At 40.2% G+C, this 17,799-nt stretch overlaps 1 protein-coding gene across 1 annotated transcript in view; it reads right to left on the reverse strand.

The window, feature by feature from the left end:
• Nucleotides 1-2,809: 2,809 nt before the first annotated feature.
• antxr2a (ANTXR cell adhesion molecule 2a) overlaps nt 2,810-17,799 on the reverse strand; it is a 77,821-nt gene continuing 62,831 nt past the window's right edge. The window contains 1 exon segment of the mRNA XM_034118126.1: nt 2,810-5,395. Coding sequence (XP_033974017.1) covers nt 5,360-5,395 — 36 coding nt within the window. The 3' untranslated portion in view covers nt 2,810-5,359.

Raw genomic sequence — 17,799 nt, forward strand, 5'->3', positions numbered from 1 at the left:
TCGTTCACTTCACAGCGAGAGGAAGGGGCATAATCAGGTTTTGTCCCACATGGCTCTAAACAGCTCAATAGGCACACACTATGACTGTAGACACACTAATTAGAAGAACACAGACTAAAACAGCAATGTACAGACGAATCAGATGATTAAACATGATCTTAAAATATATTTTATATTTTTTTTTATTTTTTTTTTTGCATTTTTGTAATCATTATTTGTAATACTTTCTGCTGACACTAGGTGGGGCTGTGCCCCACCTGCCCCTAATGACCAGTCGCCACTGGGCACCAGACTTCAGTTTTAAAACGTCATCTTTTGCACAATGCATAATGAAGTCAGATTAGCTCAAGTGTTTTCTGCAGCCAGCTGTGTTGAAAGCCACACCGCCTGCATGCTGCAGCTGATGATCATCATAAGCACAACAGTAAACAGAGCAGATAAGCAGATATTTGAATCAAGATGTTAAATGAAAACATGCTCCCTGATCTCTCCATAGCTTGTTATAGTGGTGACATTTTAACTGTGTGTGGATCAGAATGACACAGAGGATGTGTTTAGTCTAATGTATACAGAATCAGCAGTTCACTTTGAAAAAAACAGAATGACTCAAAGTTTTGTTTGTTTCCCACAGCTGTTTTTCAGTCAAATGTTTGTAATCAAGACTTGAGTAAACTAAGAGACAGGAAACAAAGAGCTCATGACGTTGGTACTCATCAGTACAGCTGGAACACAGACTGCAATTCATAATGTTTTTACCATATATCAATTGAATGGTGCAGGAATGAATCCTAAAACCCGGAAATGAGTTAGCATGTTAGCACTTTCGCTTCCCGCGTCTCAAAGTCAACAGTTTTTTTTTTACTTGTTTTTGGTTAGATGAATTAAGATTTGCAAGTTTAAGACATTTTACGCTTTACAGAAATGCGTTAGTTAATACCCAACTCGTAATTGTCCGAAGCTTCATGTGTCATAAAAACAGGGGTTGGAAACAAGTGGCTAATCGCTAATAAATGAGACGTTAGCAGCCCTTAGCTTAGCAGTCGAGGCACAGCCATGCTTCCATGATGTAGTTGGTTTATCGGCTAACGTTAGCTTCTAGCAATTGTATTTTCTCTTGCGTTGCTAACTTCCGGTGGGCCTACAAAAATACATCCTCACTGCACCACTATGTGTGTAGTTACATTATTTGATAGGTTGATTTTCTAGTGGATTAAATGTCAGAAAATAAAGACATTGCCATTTTAACTTTTCAAATGAGTTGTCTGAACAGTTTGCTCAGTTTCCTCGTGTTTCCTGATGGGGGATAATAAAGTTTATATCACCTTAAAATCCCAATAACTTTCAGTTCATAAGGGTATGGAGACATGAGAGAGAACTAAATAAACATCCTCATAGTGGAAGCAACCAAAGGTTTTGCAGCAATCCCATTTTTTTCCCTCGCTCATTTATGCTTTAATCAGATAATTCATTCCATAATCTTTTTCTAAAGTTTAGATAAAATGAATGTCTGATGATGTTTTTGAGAAACGATTAAGTTACATTAGAAAATGTGTGAACAGATGAAGGTACCACAGTTTTTATGGTTGTTAGTTCCTTTGTATTGTGATGTATTTACTATGTATAAGAAGCCTGTTTAATTATAACGCTCATGACAGAAGCTGGCTCCACAGTTTCACTTCATCAGCTGATATGAAATGCTTAGTTCTGGTGGATTGTAAAACTAAAAGTTATTACTATATTTGTCTTTAGCTGGAATGTGGGAGAAGCCACTATCACTTAGTTATATATAAAAGGTACATTACTAGTGTATCTCCATGTGCTACTTTCACTACATTTGCCTTACAGCTACAGTTATTGGACATAAATGCTCTTTAAAAGGTTATAGCTATGATACATTGTTATAAATGCTCTACTTTACTGTGACCTACTATTTATATAGCTCAAACGTGAAGAGTGACAGCATTCAAATACTATTTAAAACTTTATGCATCAATTACGTTATATACAATACAAATACAGGGCCATTTTGCATAATGACTATTTTACTATTGATATTTTCCATTTTTGCATTACATAACATTTTGAAAACAAGACTTAAGTGTTTTACCGAAGTATAGTGATTACATTATTTATTCCAATGCTAGCTGGTTTCAACCACTTTTGACTTTTTTTTAAATATACTTTTATATTTCTCTAAAATTAACAGAAACAAAGTTTAATTTATTTTTTATGAATTGTTTTATTTGTATCTTATTTTATGTTGAATATGGCCTTTAACTGATAAACACCAGTGGACAGAAAAAGTTTTATTTATTTTAAATCTGGAAAAAACACAATGAATTTGAGAGAAATTAGAGTCGAAAAGTGAATTTACTAAACAACCCTTTTCATCTTTATGACGTCTAAAATGTAAAGAAGGAGACATTACTTTCAACTTGGACACACACACACACCTCAGTTGGCATCTTGTCACAGCATGCAAACATGGACGAAGCAGAAGGTGTACGAGTGCATATCTTTACTAAATGCAAGACCTCATTTTTGGGGCGGTGAAGACCTTGGAGGGATTCTGAGTGTGTGTGTGTGTGTGTGTGTGTGTGTGTGTGTGTTGCCTCCGGTGGCTGACTTCACAGGGGAAGAGGCTGCACACTGTCCACTCCTCTGTCCACACACACTCGGAATAATCACGTTCCCTGTCGGGCCCTATAAATCTGTAAGGGCCAATTAAAGATTGCCTTTAGCATGTCCACCCCTACCAGCACACACACGTGTTAGAAAGAGAGACACACGAGAAAAACAAGAACACGGCTCGCTTTCATGAATATATATTTGACACAACATACAGGCAAGTAAGACAAGTAGAAAATAATAACAGTGTACAAACTCATAAAAAAAGCGTTGCAAAAAAACATAATTTTCTTTCTTTTGTATAAACTCTCACATTTGTGCAGCTTGTGTGCCTGGAACCTGGACTTAAAGGTGCTACGTGAATATAAAAAGGCAGTATAACAGAACAACTATACAATTAAAACATCATAAAATTATGAATTACATTATTTGCAACTGAAATAATGTAGCAGATATAGTGCATGCAAATGAAATTCAGTCCAAAAAAAAAAAAATGTTTTGATGAAAATGAGCCAAAGATAAATCAACAATTGTGACAATCTACTTTTTCGATTTGATAATAAGTTGGTCTAAGCGAATACATTGTTTTAAATTAAATTATACATTTTTTAAAACTTTTTTTCACTGAAGTGCAGAAATACAATAATACTTTTTTTCTCTTAATCAAATATCAAAAAGGCACACAGAAATTCAACAAATACTTATAAAAAATCTCCAACAATAGGTGGTAAAATGAATATTATGCATAGCATGATGAGTGGAGGGGACACGGGGGGGGGGGGGGGGCATGTGACGTGTTATTAGCGGGCCGACTCGTGTTGTGACTGCTATGTAAATATCTCATTAGTTCGGGTTAATAACATTCCTGTGCTCTTGGTTGTAACATAAAAAAAGATCCGAGTACTAAAATCTCCTCGTCCGGCGACCGTCCAGCGAGAGGCTGATGAGCCTATTAAATGTCAGCCCACAAAATTATGCAAGAGGTTAAAAGCGTTTAAGTCGGACATAAATACCAGCACACCCCGAGGAATTTGATTTGGAATTATTTATGTCCCTGCGATCGGGACGGAGAGGAAACAAAGGAATAATTAGAGTGGCGTGGAGCACGCCCTCGTGCCCGCCGAGTGTGAGACCCATTCCCCCTCAAACTTGATGGTTGTTGAACTTATTTTTAGTGTCATTTGATAAGCTTCCCTGCTTGCACAGAGACATCCCACTGACCCAGCCACTGGTCATTGTCTATACCGCTTCCCGTCAAAGCCGGCGCGCTTTGTCAGGTTTCGACTCGAATATCCATTTTTCATCTGAGGTACGGTATCCAAAGTGACTGGATCATTCGAGCCTTTTTCTTCAGCTGCTGCCCCCTTTCCTCCCCCACAGTGTTTCCGCTCACACTAACATCATTTGGGATTGGCGTCATGACAGCACGCTTGACAAATCCACAATATATATAAGTATATATACCCTGCTTTTTGGGGTGAGGGGTGGAGGGGGGGCGGAGGGGGGACATAATTTCTGGAAATGAACAATACTTATCCGTCCGTCGCATCCGTTACTTTGGGTTTGCGTTTTGGACGTGGCGCAGCGTCACCGCGGCGCAGTGTCCTCTTTTTTCCTGAGAAGAACGCAGTTATAGGTCATTCAATGTCAAAAGGCATAAAAAAGAGACAGCCAAGTCTTCACAGGCTGCTGCTTGCTGTTGCCTTTAATTATTTTAATTAAACTTTGATATTCTGGTGCCAAGGGAACTAGTGGGTTGTGACGCGTCCGGGAAGCCCCTCGGAGGATTGAGGCGGTGGGCAGAGGAGGGTCCGGGCAGCTGTATCTATATCTCTGAAGTCTTAACTGATAGGCCGGTTTATGGGCAGTGATGTGCTACGCCTTACTGAGCAGAGAGCAGACTGCACTGAAAACAGGGGCAAAAAACACCAAGCGCCATGTCAAGGTCTTCAAGGCATCAATCCCTCAAACCTAGCTGGAGATCGCCTGGTCAGGAGGCTGTCCTGCGGTCGAATAACGCTCTATTAATTTTCTTGTCCCGAGTGCATAATGAAAGGAAGGTGTCTTAACAAAACAAAAAAACGAGAAACTACAGGGCAAAGTCTTGGTGCCTTCCAATACCTTGGGGCATCCTGTCTACAATTTGTCATGCGTGTGCACTTCTCAGTGTTAAAATGACAAGATAAGCCAGTCAAAGGGCAGCCGGCGGGCAGCAGCACACTGAAGTTGGACAGGATTTGTGATGAGACATTGCCGAAAGGAACGGACTTCTGCACTTGTGAGGCCCACTGGGATTATTCCGACTTCCACGCCAAAGGCAAACAGCCCCTTTCTCTCCGTTTTTTTCTCTTTCTTTAGATAGCTTCCGTCTGTGTCCATGAAATTAGGTTTTTCAGAGAAGGCACAATATGGTCAGAATATGTTAAGCCTTCGGTGCGCACGAAAAGCTAACCGAGTTTGAACGCTGGGGCGCCCCTTCTGCTTATTTTCATCTTAATTAAAAAAATATTTGATCATAGAAAAAGGTAGTTTAATAACTTATTGAGTTAATATTAACATTCACCCCGTGTTTTTAAGAGCAGAAAACCAGGAAGGAAACTTTGTGTGCAGAGTAGAGCCGTGTGAGCAGAGAGTGGTTTGAGCTGCAGGATTAGAAATCTTCAAAAGACCTGAACTTCTTCTCTGTCCACAGCGATCAGCACATGTTGGTTTCACACAGCCTTCCCCTCTACTAATGCTGCACACGGTTGAAATTCATACACCGACCCTAAAAAAAAACACAAAGGGAGAGAGAAATACACATTTAATAAAGTAATATAATACAATAAAAAACAATACTTTTTTTAAATGTGCTAATATTTCTAATTATTTTCTTATAATCTAATTTGCTTTTCAGTGTAGTCATCATTATTTTATGACTGACTCTTTGATAACATTTCTATTACATAAAAAAAAAAATTGAATGAACCCGGAAAGGAAAACGTATGCAATAATGTTAAATATACACAAAAAGACAATAACCAACAGTTATTTCCATTATCTACTGTATTCATCGGAACATTATTTTCTTGATAAACGAGAGGTCTAAAAAATGCCTGAAAATATAGAAACATTTCGAGGTGATATATATATATATATATTTTCAAATCGATAAGGAAAAATGGGAAGTATGAAATCTCCATATTTGAGTTATGGCTAAAATTAGGAAATGTCCTGGAAATGTTTGCATAAAAGATACTTTTTTGATTTATTGATTATGAAAAGATAGTTACAATTATTTTGATGTCTATTTCTCGCAGCTGTAAAACACAGCACAATAATAACACATTGTACATGATTAACAAACATAACAATTGAAAACATAACGACTGGATTACGCAGATTAATTCATGACGGTATAATTTCAGGACAAATCAATTAAAACAGTATACCTAACAGCAGAAATTATGTAAAAAAAAAATGAAATGAAGCACAACTTGTGAAAACATTTTGATACCCTTCTGAGAATACTGACAACAAATACATTTCACCTTTGTCATTGTTTACATGCTCTCACCCAATGTGTGTGTGTGTGTGTGTGTGTGTGTGTGTGTGTGTGTGTGTGTGTGGCTGTCTGGGCCTCTTGCTTCAGCCTGCTCACCAACAGTAGGCCGACTGGCACCAAGAGGGAGCTCTCGCACAGCTAATCTTCAGCAGCCGCAGGCCTCCACACACACACACACACACACACACACACACACACACACACACACACACACACACACACACACACACACACACACACACACACACACACACACACACACACACACACACACACACACACACACACACACACACACACACACACACACACCACACACACACACACACACCACACACACACACACACACACACACACACACACACACACACACACACACACACACACACACACACACACACACACACACACACACACACACACACACACACACACACACACACATCCACACACACACACCACACACACACACACACACACACACACACACCTTTCTGCACCACCTCACATCAGAGTCGACATGTGCTTACTGTAACCTGGACACTGCATCAGAAAAGGGAAGCTACTTTATTTATTCCTTAATTAATCCTTGATGGGAAAAATGGCTCCTCGGATTAACTCTAGATATGGAGAGGCAGTGAGCAGCATCATATGAGACGGAGCGCAAAGGATAAGTTTAGCTAAATCACAATATACATTTTCCAGCCATATCTGTTCATGCAGATGACCAAAGCAGGGATGGTGAATGGCTCAATGACGTGAAGAAATACTCAACAGCAACATGTTTTCTCACAAACAAAGGGCCTTATTGACCAACTGTAAAACCACATTTCTTCTGAAACGCAGTGTTTACAAAGATTCGGACAATCTTTAATGTTTCCATTTTTTTTGTAATTGAAGAACAGAGTCTACACACTTTGAAGAGCACACTTGAGTACCGTCATGTTTTTGCTAATAATTACTTATGGCATTTTCTTCAAGTCTACAGTTTTAAAATTGTGTAAAATGTAAGTTACACAATTCCTTTTTTTTTTTAAATTGTGATTAAAAAAATTATTATATATATTACAGTATGTTGGTCTTTTAAAATAAACACTACAGCAACACTGAAAGAGTAATAGCATCACATGCATTTTATAGACTTCTTTTGATATTCTTGACTTAATTTTTCTCACATTTATTTCCATTTCCATTTTCTGTATGGGAACTGAATGGTTGTTTACTTGTTAATGCCAATCAACTGGCATGTGCAATTGACAAGACTATTGATTCATAATTATAAGAATGTTATTATGTTTCTCGCAAACAAATTCAAGAAAAAACTTAGGAAGGTTCGGTGGATGAGAACCAGTGTCTGTTCTTACGAGGACAACTGTTTAATTAGCATCCGGAAGATTTGGTGCTCAAAACTCAAAAATAAAAGCTCTATTTGGTTTTGAACTCAAGACCTTGTGGCTTTGAGTGTGACCCTTGGAGCCACCATGCAGGTCGATGGCCATATATCTGCTAAGAATCATCATGTTTTACTGGCCATGTAGTCGCATACCTTCATCTCTACCAGGTCTTTTGCAAGTAAGCATGAATACACTTTGATACAGAGAGTGTATCCCTTTGGCACAGTAAGTGTACAAATAAATGCATCACGGTATCCTAAATAGGACAATCCAAAGGTTTATTCAGACTGAAATAAATCAGCATGGATAAGATGATTTTTACAGTATTGAAAACAAATCAAGTAAAAATGTGTGTTCGCTTTACACAGACCGTCCTCTCACTGTCTTCAGTCCAAATCTCTGATAAAAAAAGATCAAGCTGCAGCGTCATTTCATTAAGGCAGCAAACCTTAAATAGACCCAAAGTATGCCAATATTGGTTTACAAATTGGGAGAAAGGATGGAGAAAATGTGTGATAACCAACTAACTGAATTTAGAGTAAAATAAGAGTAAAACCTGCACATGTAAATATGTTTTCTGATTTCAGACCTGAACTCTGTAACCGGTGTGTTTTTTGTACCTATTATTGCATCTCTTGTGATAGTGTGGTTTACACAGTGATTAGTTAATTATGTTCACGCAAAAGACACATTTGCTGATAATACTACTCAGGTGGTCTTTGTTATACGAACCTTAATGCAGTAATTAAGATTAAGAGAAAAATAAATGCTAATAAGCATGTGTCACACAATTCTGATTTCCAATTCGTGCCCCAAAAGGTGGATTGAAAAAAACCCCTCTGAGCCAACTTGGTTTACTGAGACAATTTAGTATTGAGTCATTTGTCATTGCTCTGATAGTCAAACTCTTGAACTACGTCCCATAAATACATTGGCCCTTAGTAAGGTTTAGTTTTCTGACTTTCTGATGGGGAGAAGTGATTTCCTTAAAGAAAATCTGTGGGTATTAGTGAACAAAAAATGTCTTAAATTTCAGTCAACGATGCACTTGTGTTGAAAAAAAGTCTAAGGCGTGAGCAGAAGTTTGGAACGTTTTAAATAAGCACAGAACTTGATTTAATAAATGTGCTGATCATATTTGAGCTGCACATCTCCTATCTTTTCTGATTGAGAAAACAAAAGCACATCCTTGCACACACACGCAGTGCACGTGGATGCCTTCCATTGAGGCATTATGGACACAGAGACCAGGACATTGGCTCCTGAGCTGCAGAGCATCTGCAGGAGTCTGGTGGGGGGACTCTTACAGTATCCGCACTACAGTCTGGCTCGGGAGCAGGAGTGTGCGCGGACCGACTGTGACGAGGGCTTTAGACAAGCTGGAGAATCTTCCATTTCTCATTATTTGGCAGGCCTGGTGGGTGTTTGATGGAGGGGTGGGGGCTTTGCTCCGTCTCTGCATGGTAAGCCCCTCGACGTGTACCCTCTGCAGCTAATCTCGCACAGTCAACAAATAAGGCACATCAGATGCTGTTTTGGCCACGGCCATCAGAGCGGCTAAGTTCAGTGGATTTTACGGGTTTTACGGGACGCAGGGGGGCTCGGTGAGGGGAGAGGTGCTCTGCGCGGCAGCAGAATGGCAGGCGAAGCAGGGGGATCTGGTGCGAGGGTGAAGCAGGTGCAGCACAATACGGTCAAACCCATTCCAGCTCCCCAGTCCCCCGGATGAGCGGGGCCCGATTTGGCAGCAAGCGCCGCCTTGTAACTGGGCCATGTTGGAGGGACGGGGGCCCACCTGTGCCACACGGAGCAGCAGAACAATAGTCTGAATATGTCAGCACGAGATGTCAGTGAAATCTCGTCAGACGGACACGAGTGTGACTGCAGATAGACGGGTGGATGAGTCAGGGGGAGAGATGGAGAGGTGAAGAGACAAGAGGAGGGGGGGGGGTCAGGGAGAGGCGTCCACTTCCAAATGAATACTGTGATTAATAAGGTTCATTACAGACACTCCTCTGGCTTTCTATTGATACAAATGGATATATAAATATTGAACCTTTTGATCGGTGTACATCCGTCATTGATATAAATAATTCCAAATTAGATAACATTTCTGAAAATCAATGCTTGAACTACTGAATGAAACTTATCGATCAATCTTTTATAATTATTTCACAAAATGTAGTAAATAATGATAAAAGGGTGCAAATTGCACTGAAAGAGCAGGAAAATACTGTAAAAAATGAACTTGAATAATACAAATTATATTGATTATTGTTATTATATTGATTAACATGAGTCCATTTTTTGTATGGATCTCACAACGCAACAAAAGGCTACAATGCTGCCAGCCAACTCCGGATTCCTGCAGTTTTTATTCCCTTGTTTTAATTAACTATTTGTAACTTAAATCAGAGCTCTAAAAGTGAAGTGGAGAGAATGTGACTTTTAGTATGTATTCAATTTTTCTTTATCTTCAAACATTATTTTATACTATTTGCCTCATTAACCATTCTGTTAAAATTAGATGACAACCTCTCTTTTAGAAAAGGATGTTAAAGTTGTGTATGGGAAGTTTCTGATTTCCTGAGGTTAAGGTGGGATAAGATCATTTGAGGCGACAAAGGCTGGAAGCTTTTCAAAAGCTTTAGGTTGCAACCATACATGTCTTCCAACTCACCAAAGAAATAAAAAGTTAACATTAGATCCATTTTTTTCACAGCTGCTTCAATTCATTTTGTGCAGGTGTGGAATCTGGTGGTTTTCAGTGAAGATAGATAGATAGATAGTAAGTACTTTATTGATGCTCTGTGTGCATGGCACCTAAAGCTGTTGGTTCCACTTTAAACCTTAAAGGGCCCATGTCATGCTTTTCCGGTTATTACCCGTCCCCTTGTGTGTTATAAAGGTTTTTATGCATGTAAACGGTCTGCAAAGTCACAAACCCTCAAAGTACACCCTGTAGCGAGTACAACTCTAACACAGAAAAGACCTGTCTATGCTGCCCCAGAACGCCTCGTTGGAGATTTCTCTTTTTCCATTGTTTGCTTCCTGGGTTCTGTGACGTGTGAACACCCAAATCAACAACAAATCACCGGATTGGGATCGCGGAGAAATGCTCTCCGCAGACCCATTCTCACAGCGTTATAAACCTTTTTCTTACTCAATATCAAGCCACACTTATTGTTTTTACTTCGGCTGTGTGTGCTCAGGATGAGTTTAGCTTGTTTTCGCTGTATCGCCGACCCGGAAACCTGTCCTCTCCTCGCAGCAGCTCGCAGCAACGAGCCTCGCAACGAGCCTCGCAACGAGCCTCGCAACGTCCCGACCAATCAGAGCACACTGGGCTCACAGGGAGGGGGGGGGGGGGGGGGCAGGAGCTCCAACAAGCCGTTTCGGACAGAGAGTGAATACACATACTTTACAGAGATGCTGTATGAGAAACCAATGTGAGTTTGGAAAATTGCACAATAGAAATCTATTCTAGTAGACCTCAACAATGAAATTATGATCAGTAGAAATGGCCATGACATGGAACCTTTAACACTAAGAAACCCCCATCTAGATTGGGAGTCAGGATGTGAAAGTTACACTTCTCACCTTTCCAAAGGGGCCCCATTATGCTTTTGGGGGTTTTCCTTCTCCTGTATTAAGCCACACTCTACCCCCCTGCCTGAAACACCTCGATTGGACTACTTTGTTTACTTCTGTAACATAGTGACATCACTACGTAACACATATTACGTTTCTTTTGGCTAGTGCTCCACACAATGTACGTGATAGGCAAAGGGGCGGGACATCTCTAAGCGGTTGCCCAATCACAACAGAGCCGGCCAGCTAACCAATCAGAGCAGACTGGGCTCTGGTTTCAGACAGAGGGTGAAAAGAGGTGCTGCAGCACAGGCAGTATGAGAAAAATAAAGACCTTTTGAATGTAAAAGCATGGAGACATGTCACAGAGTCACAAAATACAATTTACGAAACCTGAAAATGAGCATTATAGGGCCCCTTTAATAGATATTTATCAGTTTTTCCTTTACTATTTAAAATATTGTCTAAAAATCCTCAATAATCTTTTAGTTCAAAATAAATACAACTGAAAAATTAAGTTGCCATGTGTACTTCTCAAACGAGTTTGAAACGGGTCTCCACACATTTTTGTTGGGTGACAAATAAATTGAAATAAGCACAGCTGATGGTGCGTTAGACCCCTTCCAAATGTTTGTATTGGCTCGTCGTATTAATTGATTGTATAGTTTTGTCACATTTACAATTTTAAAGAACAAGAGAAGATGCGTGAAAGAAGGCATCCATTTAGGTTACAGAACGAATCTCCCATCTGGACTGTAGTGTGAAAACACTTGCAAGCATGAGAGTTGTAATCCAGTTGCAAGATGCTTATTTTGCAGTGATAAGCTACAGGCTTTGAAAGATTTTATTACCAGAGCAGAGACTTTTTTCCACATTAGAGCTTCACAGCCTATACAGTATCTTAGTTAATCTAGGGTTTACTTAATCCAACAGCAACACTCATCACATTATTCCAACACTTGTCTGTTGTTTTGTCAAATTGTTAATGAGCTGAACAGCAAATCCGTTCTGCATCATATAGTTGTTGTATGTTTCACTGCAGTATGTACTGCTGCTACACTTGCATTTGAAAAGGGTTTGAGGAAAGCTTTGGTTTCAGAAATCCCAAGGAATGTTCAGGTCATAAACCACAAAGAGAATCATTGCTCCATGTTTAAGGTAATATAAGGCACATTACTTGTTGACTGTAAGCCTATTACGTACAATGTGTTGGGGCGCTATCCAATACAACTAACAGTTAAGATAATTTACCTTTAGGGCTAAATTCTGATATGGACAAAGTAAAATAAATGTACGAATAAATACAAAAAGATGTTGTTATTCATTGAAAGTTATTGGTAATAGAAGGCAAAATAAAAGTTATACAAAAATGTGCCATAAAAATAGCAGAAACACACCCAAAAAACATTATTTTTAATAAAGTATAGTCACAAAAAAGAAAACATGGTGTTTTTTTTTTTTTTAAATGTACTTCTGTAGGTTGTAAAGAATGATGAGTTGATTTTAAGTCAATATGTTTTGATTTATTTTATTCAGGACCTAAAGTTGGCCGTTTTAACTTTAAATCCAAAAGTTTTACTTTGCCAGGAAATAATTTCAACGGTCAATTCTAAATCTGGTTGAATGTTTTAACTGTTTCCTGCTGGTGCATACAAACAAAGTACAACAAATCAAAAAAGTGTGAACTGTTCCTAAAGCAATGTAACAGTCATGCTCTGTGGTGGAAGCAGCAGACTTTTACAAGTAAAAAAAAACTAAGAATTAACACCACACAGTGTCATCATCCCTCTTCAAGTCCCTGCCTGTGGAGCCTCAGCCACCAGACATGTGTTCTGTTTTACTCCGTGTCCTCTGCCACATATTGAACAAATTAAAAGTTCAAGTTGGAGGGAGAAGCACAGCTGCACGGGGACAGAGGAGAGAGCCAGGGTGTGAGCAATCCTCCCTTCCATGAGGCTGCTGGCCCTCTTCTCACAGCCCCTTACACACACACACTGCCCACACAGCGCTGCCATCTGGCCTGCTGGGAAATCAGAGCCACCTGAGACTCGGCCAAATACATGATGATCGCTGACAACTCGGGCAGTTGCACATAAGGTACATGGGAGGACAAGATTTAAAAAGAAAAAACACGACTTTCACTGTTAAGTTTAGCACACATGTTGGAAGATGCTGGATAATAAGTAATGCCTTAAGGAAAACCTTTTTCTGCCTAAAAACAGGAACGGTATATGCATCCATGTTTTATGAAACTGGCTTTGTCCAGGGAGATTGTATAGTGTACGAGAAAAAACAACCCAACTTCTCACTTGATTTATTACTTCAGAAACATTACAGTGATGAATTTTGGTTCTCAATTTCTAGTTTTAAGTCGTCCTTCATTCAGCATGATTACAGCCCTATTCTGAGACAGAAGATAAAGCAGTGTATTCTTAAGGTCACAGCCACTGCGTTGTTTAGCGTTATATGAAAAGAAACAAAGGAAGGCTGTCCTTTTTTTCCTTAGTACATTTTGTTATAATCATAGATTACGCTAGTCTTATATATGCACTTACACTCGCCAGTCACTTTATTAGGTACACCTTGCTAGTACCAGGTTGGACCCCCTTTTGCCTACAGAACTGCCTTAATTATTCGTGGCATAGACTCAACAAGGTGCTGGAAACATTCCTCAGAGATTTTGGTCCATATTGACATGATGGCATCACGCAGTTGCTGCAGATTTGTCGGCTGCACAACCATGATGCAAATCCCTCGTTCCACCACATCCCAAGGGTGCTCTATTGGATTTAGATCTGGTGAGGCCATTTGAGTAAAGTGAACTCATTGGCATGTTCAAGAAACCAGTTTCAGATGATTTGAGCTTTGTGATACGGCACGTTATCCTGCTGCAAGTAGCCATCAGAAGATGCTTACACCGTGGTCATAAACGGATGGACATGGTCAGCAACAATACTCAGGTAGGTTGTGTCTTTTAACCTGTTAAGCACCAACTTAACTTCTAAAAGGGTTATATGAATAATTTCTTTTATCAAAGCAAGGTTACATCTGTGAGTTGGATGTAGAAGTGTCAGAATCAATATAGATGTTTTTTATTTTAAAAAAAATTCAGATTTTACATAGTAAAAAACTGTAAATTATAGTGTCCGTCCAAAAATTATTTTTTACAGATAGTGAAAACTACCCTTGGTTGATGGGTTAGTAGACTAAAAGCTTTAGGAATCCAAAGTACAACATATAAGTACCCTGTATCAAGATTGATGCAAAACAAGTGACATTTTACCTTTTTAGAGAGGTTTAGCCAAAACCACCCCACCTCTGAGGTGATTTGGGTGAAAATGTTTTTTTTTTCCATATCTCTGGCCCCCCTTGGTCAATTTTGATGGTTGACACCTCTTTCTGACCGTTAGAGCCAATAGAATCAAAGGGGAGTCCCCCACACACACACGTTGTGAAGTGAAAAGGTGGGGGCTGCGCGCATGTAATTTGAAGACCAGTTTTGACCAAGGTAAGCCATGTTAGCGTTTCTAGCTACCTAGCTCCACATGTTATGATGTACGCTTTCGTTTATAGCGTCGCAAATGTTTATCACTGAGTGTTGAGGTTTTTTACACAGATTTTGTGTCTCCAGGAGATGCTAATCGAGGGGTTGGCTGTGCATCTAGGATAAGTAATAAGGGAGTTATGAGTGAGTTTAGGTGCAGAGATAGGTTACATTTTTCGCTCGTGGCTAATTCAGAGACTGAGTGTTAGCATTGTGGGTTTTTTTTAGATTTTTTTTTTAAAAAGATCAGTTAGCTTAGTTTCTTCCCGTTACATGGATATAAAACATTCATAGTTTATTAAATATTAAGATTCTTTAGACGTTGTTTCCTGCAAATGACGCATTTATCCGCCCGGTACCGGGGGGGCCGTGCGTAACAGGTTAAACGATGCTCAATTGGTACTAAGGGGACCAAAGTATGGCAAGAAAAATATTGCCCACACCATTATACCCTCACACCCAACCTCAAGGCAGGATGGACTCATGCTTTCATGTTGTTTACGCCAAATTCTGACCCTACCGTCCGAATGTCGCAGCAGAGACTCATCAGACCAGGCAACATTTTTCCAATTTTCTATTGTCCAATTCTGGTGAGCCTGTGCAAATTGTAGCCTCAGTTTCCTGTTCTTAGCTGACAGGAGGGGCACCGGTGTGGTCTTCTGCTGCTGTAGCCCATCTGCTTCAACGTTCAGCGTGTTGTGCGCTCAGAGATGCTCTTCTGCATACCTTGGTTGTACAAGTGGTTATTTGAGTTACTTTTGCCTTTCTATCATCTTGAACCAGTCTGGCCTTTCTCCTCTGAATTCTGGCATCAACAAGGCATTTTCGCTCAGAGAACTGCCACTCTGGATATTTTCCTATTTTTGGACCATTCTCTGTAAGAGCTATACTGTAGATGGTTGTGCATGAAAATCCCAATAGATCAGCAGTTTCTGAAATAGTCAGACCAGCCCACCTGGCACCAACAACCATGCCACATTCAAAGTCACTTTAACCACCTTTCTTCCCTCTTCTGATGCTCTGTTGGAATTCACCAGGTCGTCTTGAACATGTCTATATTCCTAAAGGCATTGAGTTGCTGCCATGTGATTGGCTGATTATATATATGAGTTAACCAGCAGTTTAACACGTGTACCTAATAAATTGGCCAGTGATTGTATATCCCTGTGAACATAAATAACGGCTAGACGTTGCTTACAAAGCTGACTAGGGGAGCAACGCTTCTCTTCAATTCCACCATCTTGGCTAAATATGGCCACTTGTTTTCCAAAAAACAAGAAGCAATAGCCAATATGCCAAACTCAAGGCCACAAAATTATAAACTAATGGATGACATCACTGTGATTGCGTCTAATCTTATATCCATGGTTGTTTCTGCAATAGCAAACACTTACCATCAAACCATATGATAAAGAAATACCATATTTACATCTCAGGCAAGTTGTGGATAGTGGGAAATCAAGCTCTGATGGCTACTTCAGTGACCCAGGGAGCAGAGAGGAAATGAGTGACAGCTTGCAGTAAAAAGTTATGCTAGCGGGCAGCAGCATATTGTCGGCAGACTGTCAGAGCATTGCTGACTCCCACTTGGTGCAGACAGGACAATATTTTACTGAGTGGAGAAGGAGAACATTTTTGTGAAGACAAAAAGGTCAGCTGCTTTGGTCATAACCATCAAGCCAGCGTTAGCATTTTTTTGGTTTGGCCTTTTGTTGAAGTTTGCACTGCCATTTGGAAATAATGTTTACCAAAACTTTAGCTTCTGGGTGCAGATCATCTGTAGTAATCTCTCTTCATGTACGTTTTCTATCATTATGAACTCTGATAGCTCCATTAGAGCATTAGATTGTGTTTGATTTTAAAGTGTCTGTTTTTCTTGTACGACTGTGTTTGTTAAATGTGACTTTTGTAAAGCATCTTTGTGCGTCTTGAAAAGCGCTATATAAATTAAATGTGTTTAAGATATGATATCTGATGAAAAATTGTTGTTCATTCTCCCTGCTTCTTGAGGTCACATTTTGTTGGTATGCCAATAGTGTCATTGGCTCCAATATGTGCTTCCTTATTCTACAACACTTCCTGTAAGCTATGGAACAGTACAAGTTGAAAGTCTAAATTATAAATGCTAAAAAATATAATCGGTCAAGTCTGTATCCCAGGTATTTGCCAGAGTAAAGGATGCATCTGTTAAAGGGTTAGCCACATGGCCAAGTCACAATGGCGGCATAACAATTGAGATATTCAGTTGGAAAACAGGACGTTGGAAAGATGAGGCTGCTCGCTTGATTTCAAAACGGAACCGTTTACACCTTCTGATGCATGATGACCTGGTGTTTTTCAGTTTTATTTTGTTTCCTGTTGCAGCATCTGTTAACATGTACCTGCTCAATCATGCACCCAACCATTGTGCCCAATATTGCCAGCTGAATGGCTAAAATGACACAGCTCTCGACTCTGTATCAGCTGTCAGATGCTGCAGGGATAAGTGGTTTCTCCTGAAGCTTAAACATGGACGCCGCGGTACAGTAGGTGCAGCTGTTTCCTGCCGGGGCCTCCTGCTTCCTTCCACCCCCTTCCCCCCCGCCTCACCCTCTTGGTTTTTTTTTTCAGAGTAAGTGCACATCATTGGCAGCTAAAAGCTCTGGGCACCGTCCCTCTGGTTGTTCCAGAGAAATGCCAATCGTTTTGGCGTCGACAGGGCCCTCACAGACGGCGCATGAAGGCACAGATGGCACTAATGGACGAGCAGAATCCAACCGAGGGACCGGGACAGAGCCACACCGGAGCGCCGTCCAAATAACTGTAGTGTGAATGTACTGTATGGCCAACGCGCCGCTCTGCTCTAGCGGGGACGATGCCACGGGCAATGCGGCATAAAGAATTTAAAATGATAAAATAATCATAAGAGAGGGAGATCGTGGGAGGATCGGCGTGGAGCGCTGCCAGGAAGATCAGACAGAGGAGGGATTGTTCTCAGGATGATATGTGCCGAAATGAGTTAGACAGACGTCGTCTAAGTCAACCCACTCCAGCCAGACAACTGGGTTTACAGCTAAAGGACTGACTGAAGCACTGTCTATTAAAGAAGATCCAGTTC

This window comes from Trematomus bernacchii, unplaced genomic scaffold (assembly GCF_902827165.1).
Source record: "Trematomus bernacchii unplaced genomic scaffold, fTreBer1.1, whole genome shotgun sequence".
Lineage (NCBI taxonomy): Eukaryota > Metazoa > Chordata > Actinopteri > Perciformes > Nototheniidae > Trematomus > Trematomus bernacchii.